General features: G+C 43.5%; 2 protein-coding genes across 2 annotated transcripts; one reads left to right on the forward strand and one right to left on the reverse strand.

The window, feature by feature from the left end:
- Positions 1–3,148: 3,148 nt before the first annotated feature.
- Positions 3,149–7,196, forward strand: LOC147616174 (uncharacterized). The gene is made up of 3 exons (XM_086777945.1): positions 3,149–3,390; positions 6,394–6,747; positions 6,833–7,196. The coding sequence occupies exons 1-3, from the start codon at positions 3,149–3,151 to the stop codon at positions 7,194–7,196; spliced, it is 960 nt and encodes a 319-aa protein (XP_086634071.1).
- A 538-nt stretch (positions 7,197–7,734) lies between these two features.
- Positions 7,735–8,169, reverse strand: LOC147616175 (uncharacterized). The gene is made up of 2 exons (XM_086777946.1): positions 7,954–8,169; positions 7,735–7,860 (listed from the first exon to the last, which is right to left on the reverse strand). Exons 1-2 carry the CDS (start codon positions 8,167–8,169, stop codon positions 7,735–7,737), a joined length of 342 nt encoding a protein of 113 aa, XP_086634072.1.
- Positions 8,170–16,936: the final 8,767 nt, after the last annotated feature.

Consider the following 16,936-nt stretch of genomic DNA (forward strand, 5'->3'; position numbering starts at 1 on the left):
TAGCCTTATTGGACACGGTGATCACAAGAAACTGCTACACAATGCGTGAGGAGGGAGCACTAAAGAGCTTCTTGATCTGCAGTGTAGGAGCTTCAAAAAGCCCATCAATCTGTGCTTTATTAAGCACTGCAATCAATCAATTATGGCGGCATGGCATTGGTAGACATGTATGTCCAATGTACTGCACTTGATCAAGTTTTGAGGCTTGGAAATAGTCATGTGGACTGCACTAAAATAGCAAATTTTGCTTAATTCTAACATGATGGGGAGCATTCATTCTCTCAGAAAGGATGCAGCTTGGCCTCCTAATCCAATATCCTTTTCTTGCATTGTGAAAGAAGTTGGAAGAAGCCAAGAAAAGGGAGGCTGATCTAGAGAATGATTTGGATGAGAATGTGGGTTCAGAGGATGAAAAAGCTGAAGATAACGTGCCAAAATTTGATAAAGATGAAGGCAAATCAGTATAAATTTGAATGAAGATTAGCCTATATAGCAACTTGGTGGCACATACCGGAGGATGTGCAGGTTTAGAGGGGGTCGATGTCGTGCTGTGGCACGTCCATGTAGTGAAAGAAGCTCACAGACCATCCCATATGAACTCAGATGCATGGGCAGAAAAAAGTAAAAAGGGTTAAGGCTGCCTTTGCTTTGGTGTTCAGCTTGTTACAAGCCTGTCTGGAGTAAGGTTCACTGGAGGTGAGATCAGCTCGTATGTGTGCGCGACCGCTTGATATGTGTGGGCACGTCAAAATACAATGGGCATTGAAGGTTGTGGTTGAGAATGTGTGAAAGCAAGGGCAATAAAGATAAAGGGGGCCATGTGCCATGGGTATTGGTATATAAGGGAATGTTGAGGAGGCAGGCCTTAGAATAAAATAAGATTAATGATAATCGTGGCCACAAAAAGAATGGCCATGTGGGAGCTTCACGTGGCTGCCAGCTCGCTATCCAGAAGGTGACGAAGAAGTTGGTGGGAGTTGGCTGCTAAGAAGGGGAATCGCCTGACAGAGAGGCGGCAGGTAACCAGGAAACAGGGCCGCCTCGTTGATGAGGAGGGCCCTATGTGTTTTGTGTGGGCGCTGCAGCAGATGTGCGCAGCTGTTCCAGGTATGCCAAGGCGGGGGTGGCGGCAGCCATACGAGGGCTCTTGGGCGCGTGCAGCAGAGGGGAGTGCAGAGGTGCTCTATTCAAGGAGGCCATGATGCAGCCAGCACCTGGGACTTCTTCCATGCCTAGCGAGCAACAGCCGCAGCCGCAGCAGTGGGTGATGTTGCAGCAGCAGCAGCAGCCCATGCAACAGCAATACATGGTGCCCATGCAGGCAGAGCATGCAGGAGTTTATCCGTCGAACTCTTCAGCAGCGCAGAGTCCAGGTGAAGTGGATGGACGAGAACTACATCTACGGCTGTTTCTACCACACCGGAGAAGTTTCAAATGTTAAAATCATCAGAAATAAGCAGACGATGGTCTCTAAGGGATATGGATTTATTGAGTTCAACTCACATGCTGCTGCTGAGAGGGTTTTACAGACTTACAATGGAGCAATTATGCCACAGACAGAGCAAACTTTCAGGTTGAACTGGGCTGCTTTTGGTATGTCTGACAGGCGAACTGATGGTGTTGGCCAGGATCACACTATTTTTGTTGGAGATCTTGCCTGCAATTAGATGGAAAGCCCATGAAGGTTCAAATTATGGGAACAAATTTGGCTATTCCGGCTCCTGCAGGACATGCTTTATATGAAACTTCACTGGCTGGAAGAGGAGGGCGAGTTCCAGGAGTGATTGGTGGGATCCAAGGCAGTGGAGGAATGCTGCAGAAGGTCCAAGTTCGTGGAAATGGAGAAATGATTCAAGGTGGCCGAGGTCGTGGAAGAGGACGTGGAAAAGAAGAGAGAGAGAAGTTTCGGTCTGATCTGGATGCTGAATTAGACCGTTACCATGCCAAGGCTAAGCAGACTTCATAGATAATGTGCTATGCCTGAAGAATCATGACACACTGTAAGTGTTCATGGTAAAGTTTTGACCACAACCCAAATCAGCTGTTAGTCTACAGAGTCTTTAAAAAGGAACCCATGTTTGTGGAAGACTGCTCTTGAAGCTATGTGTAATGGGTGCTGACGGTATTTGGGCCATGTTCTTGCTTTAATTGAAGACTTGATGATCATGATGGTTTGGTGTTTAGCCAAGAGAGATACCTTTTTCCCCTTGTACATGCGTCTCTGAGAGAGGAGGGAGGAGGTTTGGCAGGATTTATTTTCTCTGAATAATCAAATCAAGTGAATGCAAATCAACGTAACTCTCACAGCCAGACACCCAGTGTGTTCCCGGCTGAGTGGTAGTGTGGGGGGGGGGTGCAGCTGTGCTGCATGCACCCTTTTCCCTGGACTTTGGTGACATAATTCTCTCTCTGTCTCTCCCTCTCACGCACGCGCGCACGCAAGTTACACTAATGAATTCTGCAAATGTGTAGATCAACAAACCCATATAGCCTGTAGGCATCAATAAAAAATTTGCGAGGCATTGTGATGAAGGCTTCTGCAACAACAAGAGCCGGAAGTCCATTGGGAGTACAGAAGCAAATTCTAGGGTTGCCTTTACCACTGATGGTATTTGCAGCCTGCAAGAAGGAGAGACAACAAACCATGTATTCCCTTCTAAGCCACCTACATGTGCGAAAAGACTTTTGCATCTAATGGAGCAGACACATGCGGGTATGTTTACAATGCATTGGACAGACATTGGGCCATGGATAATCCACGCTGCAGCCCGGTGTAGGCGTTGAACATTAATGAATGGACCACAGGGGATTAGGGCTACACTTTACAAGTATGCACGCCTCCTGCAGGACTGCACAAAGGCAAAAGACCTGAAGGAGGGCATGCAAATTCATGCCCACGTGAACGAAATTGGGCTTGATTCGAACCTTTAACTGGGGTGCAACTGGGGTGCCTTTACCAAGGGCTTGACGAGGAGGGTCTTACATATTACAAACAAATGCAACACGAAGGCATGAGACCCAACGATGTCACTTTCATTCTGGCTTTGAAAGCGTGCACTGGTTGTGTATCTCTAACCAATGGCAAACAAATCCATGTACAAGTTTGTGAAAGCTGCTCTGAGCCTGATATTTCTTGTTAAATACCCTCATGGACATGAACGCTAAATGTGGAGATATAGATGGTGCCAGTGCAGTATTCAACATGATGCTTGTAAGGGATGTAACCACATGGAATGTGATGATTGCAGCATATGCAGAGGAAGGGCTTGTTTTGGAGGCATTTGCTCTCTTTGAATCAATGAAAGAGAAGGGATTTAAGCCAGATGAGATCACCTTTTCGACCATCCTCAAAGGATGCTCTTATTTAACAACTTTGGAACATGGACAGCAGTTTGAAGACCATTAATGCATCATGAAGACAGACAAGTGGAAGATTATATGAGAAGACCGCCTATTGAGGATAAAGATGGAGAGCTGCAGCATGTCTTGAGGTCATAATAAATTGTTGTTTTTCTTTGGGTTTTGGGATTTGTGAAGACATGGTATATGTCATGCCTATGTTGGCTATGATGTATGTGTGTTGCCTAAGTGTGGTATATCATGACAACAGGCTGTGATGTTTTAGTTTTGGTTATAGATATGTGAACAAGGTGCCTTGATGGTTTTTGGTGAAGCCTATTTGTAATTGGTATTTGATTTATAATGGTTCTAGCTTTTGCTGGTGATACCCCTTGAAGTTCAACCACTACTCTCACAGCCAGACACCCAGTGTGTTCCCGGCTAGACCGCACACGTCACGACAACGTAGGAAAGTGGGACCCAATCGGTAGGAAATTTGGCAGATATTGCTGAAACCTTTTTCGAATCCCAATCTGATACCCTTTCCAAGACAACTAGCTCATTGTCTATGGACAATCTAGGGCCGTTAAATAGTCAGCCCTTAGCTCCAAATAGGACACCCACAAGATCTTTTAATCCATTTGAAGCCGAAATCATGGGGTTACCACTCAATGTGAGACTTCAATATGTCTACACGAATGCTCAAGGAGCTGAGATCTTTAGGGATCCACAACAACGGTATCTCGTTAAGATTGCCGCCGGACTTTTTCTCAAAACTTGATAGAGCACCTCTAGAATGACCAGGGTAACATGTATATGGGTGGAGATGGTGTTCGCTACTACGAAGTCACCTATCATCCAGAGAATGTAGACAAATTAGGGGGGCTCTCTAAGACTGAGTTCTTAGACTTATCAAAGCCTTCCAGAGCAAGGGAGTCTAGAGATGATTGGCTCATTGAGCCGGACATCAGGGATTTCATTAACGTCTTCACAATTCGTGATCACGTTAAAAAAACCTGTTATTAATATATTAAAATTTATGATCACATTGTATATTCACATGACCTAAGCAATGACCTGCCAAAACCTACTAGTCCCGTAACCCCACCGGGGTTCTTTTGTTTTCTCGACGGGCCCGTCGGGAAAACAAAAGAACCCCGGCGGGGTTGTCATGTTTATAAACAATGCCCGACACCCATTATGCAACTTTTGGGGAGATAGTCCTTATTTTGGGGGCGTGATATCTCTCCTCAAAGTACTTGTAGAGCTCTCGAGTTGCTAGAAGTGTCCTCTTGGGAAGAACGTCCTTATCTTAGGGACTATCGTCTTTCCTTGTAGGCACTCCTAAGGCTATTGAGCCACTCGTCCTTAGTTCTTTGAATTGGGGGCAGGGTGTGGTTCATAGCTAATACTTGCGGGACAAAGTTGGAGTCATTCAGCTTTGCACTTGAGCTACGTAGGTAATCTACCTCATTCTGCTTTATGAATGGTTTGATGGAGCCAAGAGTCCTGCTTAGGGACTTGTATTGGTTCTTGATACTTGATATAGTTTAGAGTAGACAAGGGTCTATTGTCCTATACTAGAGTATTGGGCAAGCATAGATCTTTGATTTTCTTTGTGAATGTTAGAGAAGGTCTATTGTCCTATACTAGAGTATTGGGCAAGCATAGATCTTTGATTGTGTAAACTATCCTTAATTGGGTACAAAAGGCATCCTTCATTGGGGGTGCAATGTGTATGATAGTTTCGAAGTAGTTTTGTAGTCAGACCTTGCAAGATAGTTTCGAAGTAGTTTTGTGTTATGTGAAGATCTTTTGTGTTTGTCAAGATAGTTTCGAAGTAGTTTGTTTACTGATGTATGTTTTGTAATACGTGAGTGACTTTGTTGTTTTTTCATTTGTGTATTCATTGTTATATGCTTGCTTGAATAGGTTATTTGAGATGGAGGACAATGTTGGATCCAGTGATACCTCCAATAGAGTCCAAATTCCAAATAGTAGAAAAAAAAAGGCACCTGGGATAGAGTGGCAATATCATTAGGGGAAGGTTGAGGTCTATAGGGGCCCTTTAAGCTGCCATATTATGTTTTTAAGTACTTTTGCTTAAGGACTCTAAGCATACTTTGACTAGGCCTGACAAGGGGATCTTTATGCAATCATTATTTGAATTTCTATTTTTTCAAATATATATTTGCTTGAGCTAAAATGGGGGTAACCTTTTGGTTTCCCCAAATTCAAAATGGCTGAAAAGCCTTCCCTCCTCTCTTCCCTCCACGTTTAGGTCCCCCCCCACTTTCTCTCTTTAAGACGCCCTCGTTTCTCTACCACTCTCTTTCTCTTCCCCTTTCTCACATTTGGGTGTGCCATGGCTCTGCATCTCTGATTAGTAAGCTTCCATAACCTCTGCACTTCCAAATGCAGATATCTCACACTCTCTCATCCTCCATGCCTCATCTTTTTATCATTTTCTGCTCTCTCTCTCTCTCTCTCTCTGTTTCCATTCTTGCATTGTTTACCATACATATCCCCTACTTCTGTCTACAATCTACATCTCTCTCTCTCTCTACTGCATTATGCTGCAAAACCTCAATCTACCATTTTCTATGCCTCTTGCAATCTTCCTTGTCCTTTCTACTATTACCTAATCAGAAGATCTATGACCTTCTAATATTTTTTACAGCAAAACTTCATTGCACTCTCCTCAGAATACCCTATCCTCACTCTTGCATTGTGTTCTACAAGAAGCTTTTTTCAGCATTGCCTAACCCTAAAGAAAATGCCACTTGAAGATATATCTAACAGAGCACCAAAGTTCAGGTTACATGTAGATTTGGCTGCTGAGTATACTACAATCCGCAGCACAAAATCAAGTGGTGTGACCGATGTGCCATTGGGTACTCTTCGATCACAAGGGCGAAAATGTATTGACCTCTGGACGAATGGATTCATATACCCTATTGACCCGCTCACCAATGCTCCACCTCATTTTGTTAATATCACTACATTTCTTAGTTATGTAGGTGATGGAGCTAATGGTCTATTTGGCTATTGTAGGAGGCTTTCTTTAGCTGCAGCTCAGGAATCGCATTCAAGACTGCATTTCCGAGGCTTATGGCTTGAGTTGCAGAAGCAACACAAGAAGGACATTGACAGGCTTGAAGAAGTGGTGAACAACTTGAAAACTCAGAATCAGGAGCTCCAGAAGAACAACTTTTTGCTTAAGCAGGCCTTTGATATTGAACGGGACAAGGTGAATGCAGCCAAACAGGATGCACGAAACAAGCAACGACACCTTGCAAGCCTGACGAAGCTTCCAGTAGGCTTTCGACAACGGAAAAGAAAGCGTCAGTCCCTAGAAACCTTGGCAATCCTAAGTGGAGCAAGAAAACGACGTGTACGAGCAACAAGGTAACTTCTATTCTTGCCATTGTTTTGCAGGCCTTTCTGTTTTGTAAAACATATTGATGTTATTTTGTATTTATGTTCCATGTAGAGATATTGCTGGGGATATGATGGGATATGAAGGTGGTGCTGAGGAATGTAGAGCAGGCATATTGAAACATGTTGTTAAGTTATCAGACATATATAAGCTGCTAGAAGATCCCACATGCAAAATATCTAAGCAAATCCGAAACAGAATTTCTGGAGAGCTACAAAATATGGTAAGCCCCATACAGATTATGGATGCATGTGATAGTGCTGGTGTCAGTAGGAAGGGATATGAAGCCATCTACAGGGTGTTTACACTAGGTCATCGTGCTAAAGGTTTTCTTCGACCCATGCTACCAACTCCATACAGTGTAACCATGGCAAGAAAAAGTGCAAACTCAGAAATTGCGACCACTACTACATATTAGCCTAATACCGGGGCTTGTACCGGCGCTATTTAACGGGGTCTAAAAAAGCCTCGTCATCGGTATAAGCGCCGGTATAAGCGCCGGTATCGCAGCGTCGGTATACCTGTCGGGTACTAATACCGGCGCAGATAACGGCGCCTATACCGACGCTAACCGGGGGTAATACCGGCGCTTAAACCGGCCGTTATACCGACTCATATACCGACGGATAAACCGGCCTCTATACTGAATCATATACCGAAGTGTAAACCGGCATCTACACCTATGTATATACCGACGCTGATACCAGGGCAAATACCGACGCTGTAGCAGAAATTTTTTTTTGGGCAGAATAGTGCTGCCTGGTTGTTGCCTAGCTGCCTGCAATGAGCAGGATCAACAACAGCAAACAGACAGCACCATTCTGTCTACAATAGAGCACAAAAACAACCGTGCTCGTTTGCATATTTTCCTGATATCGACAAACAAGAAATTAAATTAAACATTAATACTCAAGAATGTTTTGATCATATTTCATTAGTTTGAAGGTCATCTTACATCATGGTAATGCCTCCCAATTGACGGTCTCTCCTTCTTCTTCAAGCATCTCAAACAAGGCCACAAGGCCATGTTTGTGAGCGTACTTCTCCTCTCGCCTGCTTGGTGGGCGATTCATGGCCAACTCCTGCACACACGATTAACAATTATAACTTTTAAAAAATCAATATTTAGCCCACATACATACATTTAAATAAATAAAATTGCTACAAACACTTACGAATTCATGGCGCATGGTTTCGTAACCACCACTCCCGAGATGAGAAGCCCCTACTGTTTGCAGTCTTGCCCTTGCCGCCTCTCTTTGTTGTTGAAACCTGTCTGGTGTCTCGGTGAGCTCCTGAGCAATGGCTGCCCACTCCCTGTCATCTAGCCAAACAGGTTTCTCCTTCCCCTCTCTGAATGCGTCCCTCGCCTCTGACCTACGATGCCCCATCAAAATGCAAGCTGTATACTGTATCCACTCATTAGAGACGACATTCATAGGGTCAGATGGCTGGAACTCTTGCTTTATCTTTGTGTTTATATAATTTTTCTTTCCCTTGTCTTGCTGATCCCATTTAGTCATGACAGAGTCATGAAACTGTATAGTGCACAATTGTCGAATGCGTGTCTTCATTGCCTTCCCTGCACTATCCATTATTGGTGCCCCATCCCTAATTGTGTAAATCTTGCTGTTGTCATGGTCATGTGCACCCCAGGGAGTGGAAGGTGACCCTATGGGTGTGCTATCAACAGATGAGAGCGAAGGACGACGCTCACGTGGTGGTGGTGTCACAGCATCTGTGGCACTACCACCACAACAACCTCCCCCTGAAGACCTACTACATGAGCGCCGTCTATGTGAAGACGTGGTAGATCGAGCTGTAACAGGAGTGGAAGGCTGTGTGGTACGAGGTGTGGGAGCTGCTGTCGTACCCACGGGTGTGGGAACTGGCGTCGGGAATCCAGATGGTGAGGCAGATGTCCCTGCTCCAGAACCCCAATAACTCTGAGCCATGGCTCTCTGCTCTGGAGTCATGGACGAAAGAAAACCATATAACTGCTGGGGACTCATGCCCTGCGGTGTAGGATTAAATGAGAAATCTGGACTGTAGTCGTAGGGCGGTGAGTCACCCATGGCCTGTTGGACAAAAAACCATATGACAAACTTGTACGGAATGAAAATTACACGGTAAACAATGAATGAAAGAACCATAAGATAAACATTAACAATGATAAACAACATTGGTAAAACTATATCAACTTGCTCCTACAGTAGTGATTATGATGGTAAACATTAACAATGGTAAACAATGAATGGACCTTCAATGTCATAAAACCATTACAAATATGTCATAACTATTTGCATAATCATTAAGATACATCATTTTATAAATCATTATCTATTCTATCATCCTCATTAAGATCAGTAGCCCCAAAGAGATCTATGTCTATGCACATTTCAGCATCCTCATCATTAAAAGTCCCTTGATGAAGGATGTCTTCATCATCTATGTCTTCTTCCTCAACTTGATTTTCAGCTTCCTTGGTTTGCACCTCTTCATTTGGATCTTGCTCTAGTTCCTTCTCTTCATTTGCTTGCTCCTCTTCATTGTTGATATCGGCTTGTTCTTGCTGCTCTCCATTACCCTGTGCATCCACATCACCTTGTTGTAGCTCAAATTCTTCAAAAATTTGCTTACTGCGGGGGGCGACTTGAACCACAAACAGCCAGCGTGGATCTTTTGGATCCGCTTTAAAGACAACCTGCTCACAATGCTCTGGGCGCACAAAAGTATCTTGCTGATCGGTCCATACCTTTGTGGAGTCCACTTGGATGAGGCCACTCTTGTCTCTACGTACAGTTGCATGTGGCCCATTCATGATTACCTTGAACCACTTCACATCAAAGATAAACAACTCAAAACTTCTGAAGCCAACCTTCAATATATCTTGAATGGTTCCAAAGTAATCAAGCATTCCAGTAATTGTGTTATCATCACTTGCACTTGCACGACTTTCTTGAACAAACTGTGTTGTGACACCACAATCAAAGGTTGCTCTTCTTTGGTCTATTCGTTCTACTCGAAAATGACGTCCATGTGACCAAAACGCCCCATATTTGTGATACTACAATGAGCACAAAAAGTTTGTTGATGGAGAATCAAACACAGAGACATGTAGAGGAAAAAATGAGAGACATGTAGAACTTAAACACTTACATGCCAATCGCATCCTTTTGTAAGCTCCTCCTCCTCCTCTGTTATAGGTAAACCAGCACGTTTGGCTTCTAAAATTGTAGCTTCTAGCCATCTACATGTGGGAAAGTCCGGAAGAGCTTGCATACCTTCTGGATATGGGAGATTTCTTGTAGTGCGATTCCTTCTGAAACTTAAACGATCTTGTACTCGCTGTCGCTTGAGAGCTTCATATGTCTCAATCCACTTCTCCATTACATGAGAGTTCAAGATGCAAAATTTGTTGATTTTTTCTCTCAAAGTGTTATCCATCTTTCTCTTAATGCCTTGGCCTTGAGGTTCCTCACCAATGACTCGCCTGTTGGACTCTTGAGACCATAGTCGAGGTATCTCTGGATCTGAGGAACTTAAATATTCAGTGATGTAAACAAGGGACTCTTGTATCAGCCACCCTTCTGACATACTACCCTCTGGGCGAGCCATTTGGCGAACAAATCCCTTTAATGTCTTCATAAACCTCTCCAAAAAGAACATCCATCTTGAATGGACTGTTCCAGCAACTGCAACCTCATCTACAACATGAACTAGCAGATGCATCTGGATTGTTAATAAACTTGTAGGGAAAAACTTCTCTACCATGCAGACTGCCTCTATGGAGTTTAAACGCGCTGTCTCCAAAGTGTCTCTCTTTATCTCTTTTGAAGAAATCCAGCGCACCAATGTGCCAATCTTATAGATAGTAGCTCTAATGTCTTCAGTGAGGCAATCTTGTATTGCTATGGGTAGCACAAATTGTAGAAACTTGTGCCAATCATGACTCTTGAGACCACTAAGATCATCATCCTTTGTAAATGCACTTTTCAAGCAATGCATACAACCTGTCGGAGTCCGAAACTCTGAAATTGTCCTCTTGACTTGTTGTTCCTCCATCTTGCTAAAAACCCATGGGGCTCTTGGAAGTAGCACCTTTCCATTGGGTCTAGTGCGAGCCCACAACTCTTGCATACAACCAATCTCTTCCAAGTCATCCCTTTGGCCTTTAGTATCCTTTTTTCCTGTCATGGTCTTCCACAGAATGTCAGCTACATTCTTGAAAATATGCATCGGGTCAAGCAAATGGTTTATAAGGAGATCACCCCAATAATAAGGCTGCAAGACTTATGCATAAGCTCTATGCATAAGCCTTATGCATAAGTCTTATGCATAAGCTCTATGCATAAGCCATATGCATAAGTCTTATGCACACGCTCTATGCATAAGTCTTATGCATAAACCCTAGGATTGAATTACGGTTTTGTAAATTCCGCCAAAGTCTCCTTTGTAATTGGAACCAAATCTCAATTGAAAATGCAACTTCTTAAAACTTGTACGCAATACTCTTTGCATCCCACAATGTCATGAAAGATCATATGCATTTGCAATATCCACACAATATGACAGAAAAGGGGCCCCATTGCCCAAATGCATCCACAAAGTCGATGGTGAGGATTGTTGAGGACGCGCGTTGAAGCTTGCCGATCTCCCGGCCAAGCTCTTCTCACCCCTTCACTGAGTTTTCCTCCAAGGTGAAGGTTGAGGCCATTTCTTCACACCGGTGTACCTAATCCCCCTTCGTACCGCTTTACCAAGCAATCACGGCACAAAGAGTTCAAGCCATTCTCCCCTTGGCCTCTCCAACCAATGCCAAGGTACCCTCACACATTGCTAGATTCTATAGAAACTTGAAGTGGTTGCAATGGTGAGTGTAGGTACAAAATGATGTGGATAATATCAAATGATAGAACAAGTTTGTTGGCTTACAAGCATTGAGCATGACTCATGCCCTTTTACAATTTAGAACTCAGCAATAAAGCATGGACTCATGCCTCAATCCATCATCCAAAAGCTCCATTGGAAATTAACAATTCACAATGCCCTCACCATGGCATTTGCATAAGCATTTGTTAACCACAATCAAGGCATTTGCAATTGCATTTTAACAATCCCTTTCATATAAGCCATATGCATAAGTCTACCTGCGTACGCTCTATGCATAAGCTATATGCATAAGTCATATGCATAAGCCTTATGCATACGCTCTATGCATAAGTCTTATGCATACGCTCTATGCAAGACTTATGCATAAGCTCTATGCATAAGCTCTATGCTATATGCCTTATGCACTATTATGCTAACCCTTAATCCCTTTCACATAAGCCTTATGCACACGCTCTATGCAATTACGCTCTATGCATAAGCCTTATGCACACGCTCTATGCATAAGCCTTATGCATAAGCTCTATGCATAAGCCATATGCATAAGTCTACCTGCGTACGCTCTATGCATAAGCCATATGCATAAGTCATATGCATAAGTCTTATGCATACGCTCTATGCATAAGTCTTATGCATACGCTCTATGCAAGACTTATGCATAAGCTCTATGCATAAGCTCTATGCTATATGCCTTATGCACTATTATGCTAACCCTTAATCCCTTTCACATAAGCCTTATGCACACGCTCTATGCAATTACGCTCTATGCATAAGCCTTATGCACACGCTCTATGCATAAGCCTTATGCATAAGCTCTATGCATAAGCCATATGCATAAGTCTTATGCGTACGCTCTATGCATAAGCCATATGCATAAACTCTATGCATAAGTCATATGCATAAGTCTTATGCATACGCTCTATGCATAAGTCTCTTGCATACGCTCTATGCAAGACTTATGCATAAGCTCTATGCATAAGCTCTATGCTATATGCCTTATGCACTATGCTAACCCTTAATCCCATCACCCAATGGTGTAATAAACATGATCTTGTTTTACGTACATGGATAATAGAGATTGCAAGCTTATTATAGGTTTTATGCATAGATATTAAATTAATCCTATGTGTTGTAAGCTTACAAGAACCCAAAACTAACCCTAAACCATAAAACAAGGATGCAAAAATTCATATGAAATAGCATAAACAAGAAAAATCAAAAGAGGATCTACCTCTTTTTTGCAAAGCTGAAGGAGAGCTCGAGGATTGGTGAAAGATTGGTGAGGTGAAAGAGCTGCAAAACAAAATATTAAACAAACTAATTAGTAAATTAAACACAAGAAAAAGAACTAATACAAAACCCTAAAATCTCTATGCATGCATTAGGAGATCTATGCATACATAGAGAGCTCTAGATCTCAACATGCATAGAGAGCAAAAAAAACACAAAACCCTAAATGTCTTAATTTTTCAATTAAAAACTAAAAGCAATTGCAATAACATGTTAGGAGAAGGAGAAGAGGAGAAAAGAAGAATGAAGGAGAAAAGAGGAGAGAGGAAAAAAGAGGAGAGAGAGGGAAAGAGAAGAGGGAGAGAAATTACCTCTTTCGCTTGATTACTTGCGCACTCTCTGCGAAAAACCAGAAAATAGGCTCTCGGCTGTGAAAAACTTACGAGCACCGGTATATGCGACGGAATATGTGTCGGAATATTCGTCGGTATATGCTACGGAATATGCGTCGGTATCGGCGTCGGAATAAGCGTCGGTATAGGCGTCAGTATACGCGACGGAAAATGAAAATTTAAAAAAACCCCGCCATACTTGTCTCCTCCAACATGACGACGGACATACCGACGTTCGACATTTGCGTCGGTATTTTGACGTCGGTATGTCCTCAACCTCTTGTAGTGGACCATGTTAGGTGGCTACCGTCATGTGGAGGATGCTCTGCCTGTATGTACTACAAAGGTATTTGAATACAACAAGTACAACAATGTCTTTATTGATTTAAGGACCCTTCAAAGAGCTATGATTTCTTATTATGGTCTAAGCATTGAGGAGTGCCAAGGTCAGGCTGTGTTTGTGTTAAAGCTTGATGAGTGTCAAATTGTAAAAGGACGAAAATTAGAAAGAGTCAGCCTAACACTTATGAACAGGGCTATCAAAGGAAATCTGGAACAGGATGATAATCTTCTTGACTGTAGTGCACAAGCCTCAAATTGAGGAGTGCCAAGGTCAGGCTGTGTTTGTGTTAAAGCTTGATGAGTGTCAAATTGTAAAAGGACGAAAATTAGAAAGAGTCAGCCTAACACTTATGAACAGGGCTATCAAAGGAAATCTGGAACAGGATGATAATCTTCTTGACTGTAGTGCACAAGCCTCAAATTCCAACAAGGGAAGTCAATCTCAGGGAAAAGATTACTATGGAGTGCAATCAGAAAAGAATATATGGTGGTTGGCAGCATTTGAGCTTCCACAGGAGACGAATGATACATTGCGATGGTACCTTACCCGAACAGGCATCCCAAATGTCATATCATTGCAATCAAAAGGAGAAACTTTGCATGTGGAAGATGTAGGAACATTTACAGTTGAGTGGCACATGGCAGGTGATTTAAAGACATTGAAGTGTATGCTGGGATGCAAGCTAGGAGCAAATACTTTTTTTCCATGTATTTATTGCTGCCATTCAAAATCAGAGTATATTGATCGCGACAAAGCTTCAGGCAAGGTTGCAGCCACCAAGACGACCAAATCTCATGCAAAGGGCAAGAAAAATGTACAACCAACTTCAATGAGTGCAACGCAAAACAAAGATCCAAAGAAACCTATGCAGTGGGTTAATGGCATCATGAATTGTAATACCAATTGTCCGCCTAATCGTGATCAAGAAGATATCTCATGGAGCCCTATATTAGAGATTCCACTTTCCCGTGTTCATATTTGCACGCTTCATGCTAGGTTACGCATAATGGACAAATTACTGAAGTTACATATCAATTATGCATGGAATATGGAGCCTGAACATCTTCGCAACGAATGCATCAGTAAGCTGGAAGATGTCCTTTCAAGTGTGGGGCTTCATGGTGGTGCTGTAAAGTTGACTAAGGATACTAAAAAGTCAGGACCGGGTCAGGATAATCCAAACAAAATATGCATGGGTGGGTCCAAAGCAAGACACCTTCTCTCAAATTACGAGGGGCACTACAAGGGATTGGGCTCATACCCGCGCTCTTAGCCGCTAAAAATGACTTGTGAAAAAAAGTAGCGGGCTCGTGTATCAGCGCGTGTATAATCGCGGCCAGAGACATGCGTGTAAAACCGCGTGTACAGTACCTCTCAGACGCGCGTATACACGGGTATATAGCCGCGTTGTTTTACACAGACGCGTTAATACACGCCCCTATACACGCATCTTATTATATTAGACGCGCTTATACACGGGTGTATAGCCGCATCCTGCTCAGTTCCCATGTTCCAGACGCGTTTTTACTTGCGTCTATACACGCGTTTCTTTAATTTAGATGCGCTTATACACGCATGACTGGCAGTTTATACGCGTTAATACACGCGTAATTTCTAGGGTATCCGCGTAGATACACGCGAGTTTTAGCAGTGTTGACGCGTTTATACACGCGGACAGAGAGCAAAAAAAAAATCCAGAGAGTGCTATTTGGTGCCTGAATACTGTTCCAGCATTCCAGCACCCAATAGCACTCTCTGGTTTAGGGTTTTTGGTGCATTAGACCATCCCATTAGACCATCCACGAAGAACATATGCACGAGGGAGATTAAGACAAGAACGACATGAATGCATACATTGTCATTACACGATTCAAGACAGCCATGAATGTAATACTATCGATCAATCAATTCAATATTACTATCAAAATTTTATACATGTATACAAGGGAGTCCATATCTCGAAGTAGCCCATGGCTTGAGTTTACAAAAAAATATATACAATCACATCCTAAATATGGAATGTGATACTACAAGTCTGAGTACTACTCAGACCCAGATGATGACTCGGTGCTCCCCCCATGCTCAGATGAGCTCGCATCGGTCGGAATGTCCGAGGAGTAGTGCTCACGTCCACCCTCTGCAGCGGTGGCCGGTGGATCATCACCAGCTTGTGCCTGTTCAAGTAATATATAGTATATAAGTATATATATATGCAATTCAATAAACCAAAACCATTCGTTACGAATTTTCAAGTACCTGTCGACCGTATGGTCTCATGGCCAACTCAAACTGCGCGTCCGTAATACGTCCCTCGGCTCTGAAGATGGCCCACGTGTCACGTCTGCTATGCCGGCGAGCATATGCAGTATCGTGGGTTGTGGGCTTCCTCCCCGTAACCCGTCGCTGTATCATAATCAATACAATTTGTAAGATTAAAACAATTCATAGAATCAATGAATTAAGTAAACAATCAAATAAAGTGGCAGGATACTTACGAACTCTGCCTCCCATGACTCGACGCCGCCAGATCCGAAATGCGAAGATCCAACGGTCTCCATCTGGATCCGTCGTGCCTCCACATGCTGCCTGCTCTTCACGCCACCCTCTGCTCGTTTCTTTGCCTCCTTCCACTCGCGTTTGTGCGCAGTGGGCAGGTTTCTCGGCAGGATAGCCACCCGCAGCTACATTTAGCCGGTCATCGTACGCGAGTTTTTTAAGGTGAGATCTTTTATTACTTAAGATCTCCCTTATTCGCGTCCTTCCCCATACATCCGAGAATGTAGCATGTGGGGGATTGGGGTACCGACTATGTACAGCCTCTATCACCTCCCCAACTAATCGGCTATTTTGATCTTTAAATTTAATAAAACAATTTCTATATGAGTTTGATACTATCCCATGCATGTACTCCATTACCTCCCTCCCCCTCGCATCCATCACTATCCCGCCCCTATCCGTCACATCATAGCAAACCACTCTCTCCATCTCTCTCATCTCCTCCTCTTCCGAACTATCTCCTCTAACTCTTCTCCCTCTATCTCCTCTCTCACCCCGTGCCCTACTACCTCCCCCACCTCCCCCACCTCCCCCACCAAAGCACCCGCCGCATCCTCCACTCCCACTCTTCCTACTGCTGCGGGTGGAGTCACGACTGGGGGATTGTCTACGTGACGGTGGCTGTGAGCCCTGACGTGACGGTGGCTCTGAGGGAGCACGTGATGGTGGCTGTGAGGGTGTACGTGAGTGTGTCTGGGACGAGGTATGTCTCCTCGGTGGACGTGGAAGAGGAGAAGCTGCATGCCG

The sequence above is a fragment of the Cibotium barometz genome, chromosome 39 (genome assembly GCF_041138505.1).
Source record: "Cibotium barometz isolate CiBa-2024 chromosome 39, ASM4113850v1, whole genome shotgun sequence".
Taxonomy (NCBI): domain Eukaryota; kingdom Viridiplantae; phylum Streptophyta; class Polypodiopsida; order Cyatheales; family Cibotiaceae; genus Cibotium; species Cibotium barometz.

What these genes read in the sequence shown, in the direction of transcription:
- LOC147616174 (XM_086777945.1), top strand. Translation starts at nt 3,149, where the DNA reads ATGGACATGAACGCTAAATGTGGAGATATAGATGGTGCCAGTGCAGTA. An exon ending in ACTTTGGAACATGGACAGCA is followed by an intron (nt 3,391 to 6,393) that starts GTTTGAAGACCA and finishes TGGCTATTGTAG; the next exon opens with GAGGCTTTCTTTAGCTGCAG. An exon ending in CGACGTGTACGAGCAACAAG is followed by an intron (nt 6,748 to 6,832) that starts GTAACTTCTATT and finishes TGTTCCATGTAG; the next exon opens with AGATATTGCTGGGGATATGA.
- LOC147616175 (XM_086777946.1), bottom strand. Translation starts at nt 8,169, where the DNA reads ATGGGGCATCGTAGGTCAGAGGCGAGGGACGCATTCAGAGAGGGGAAG. An exon ending in AAACCATGCGCCATGAATTC is followed by an intron (nt 7,861 to 7,953) that starts GTAAGTGTTTGT and finishes TCGTGTGTGCAG; the next exon opens with GAGTTGGCCATGAATCGCCC.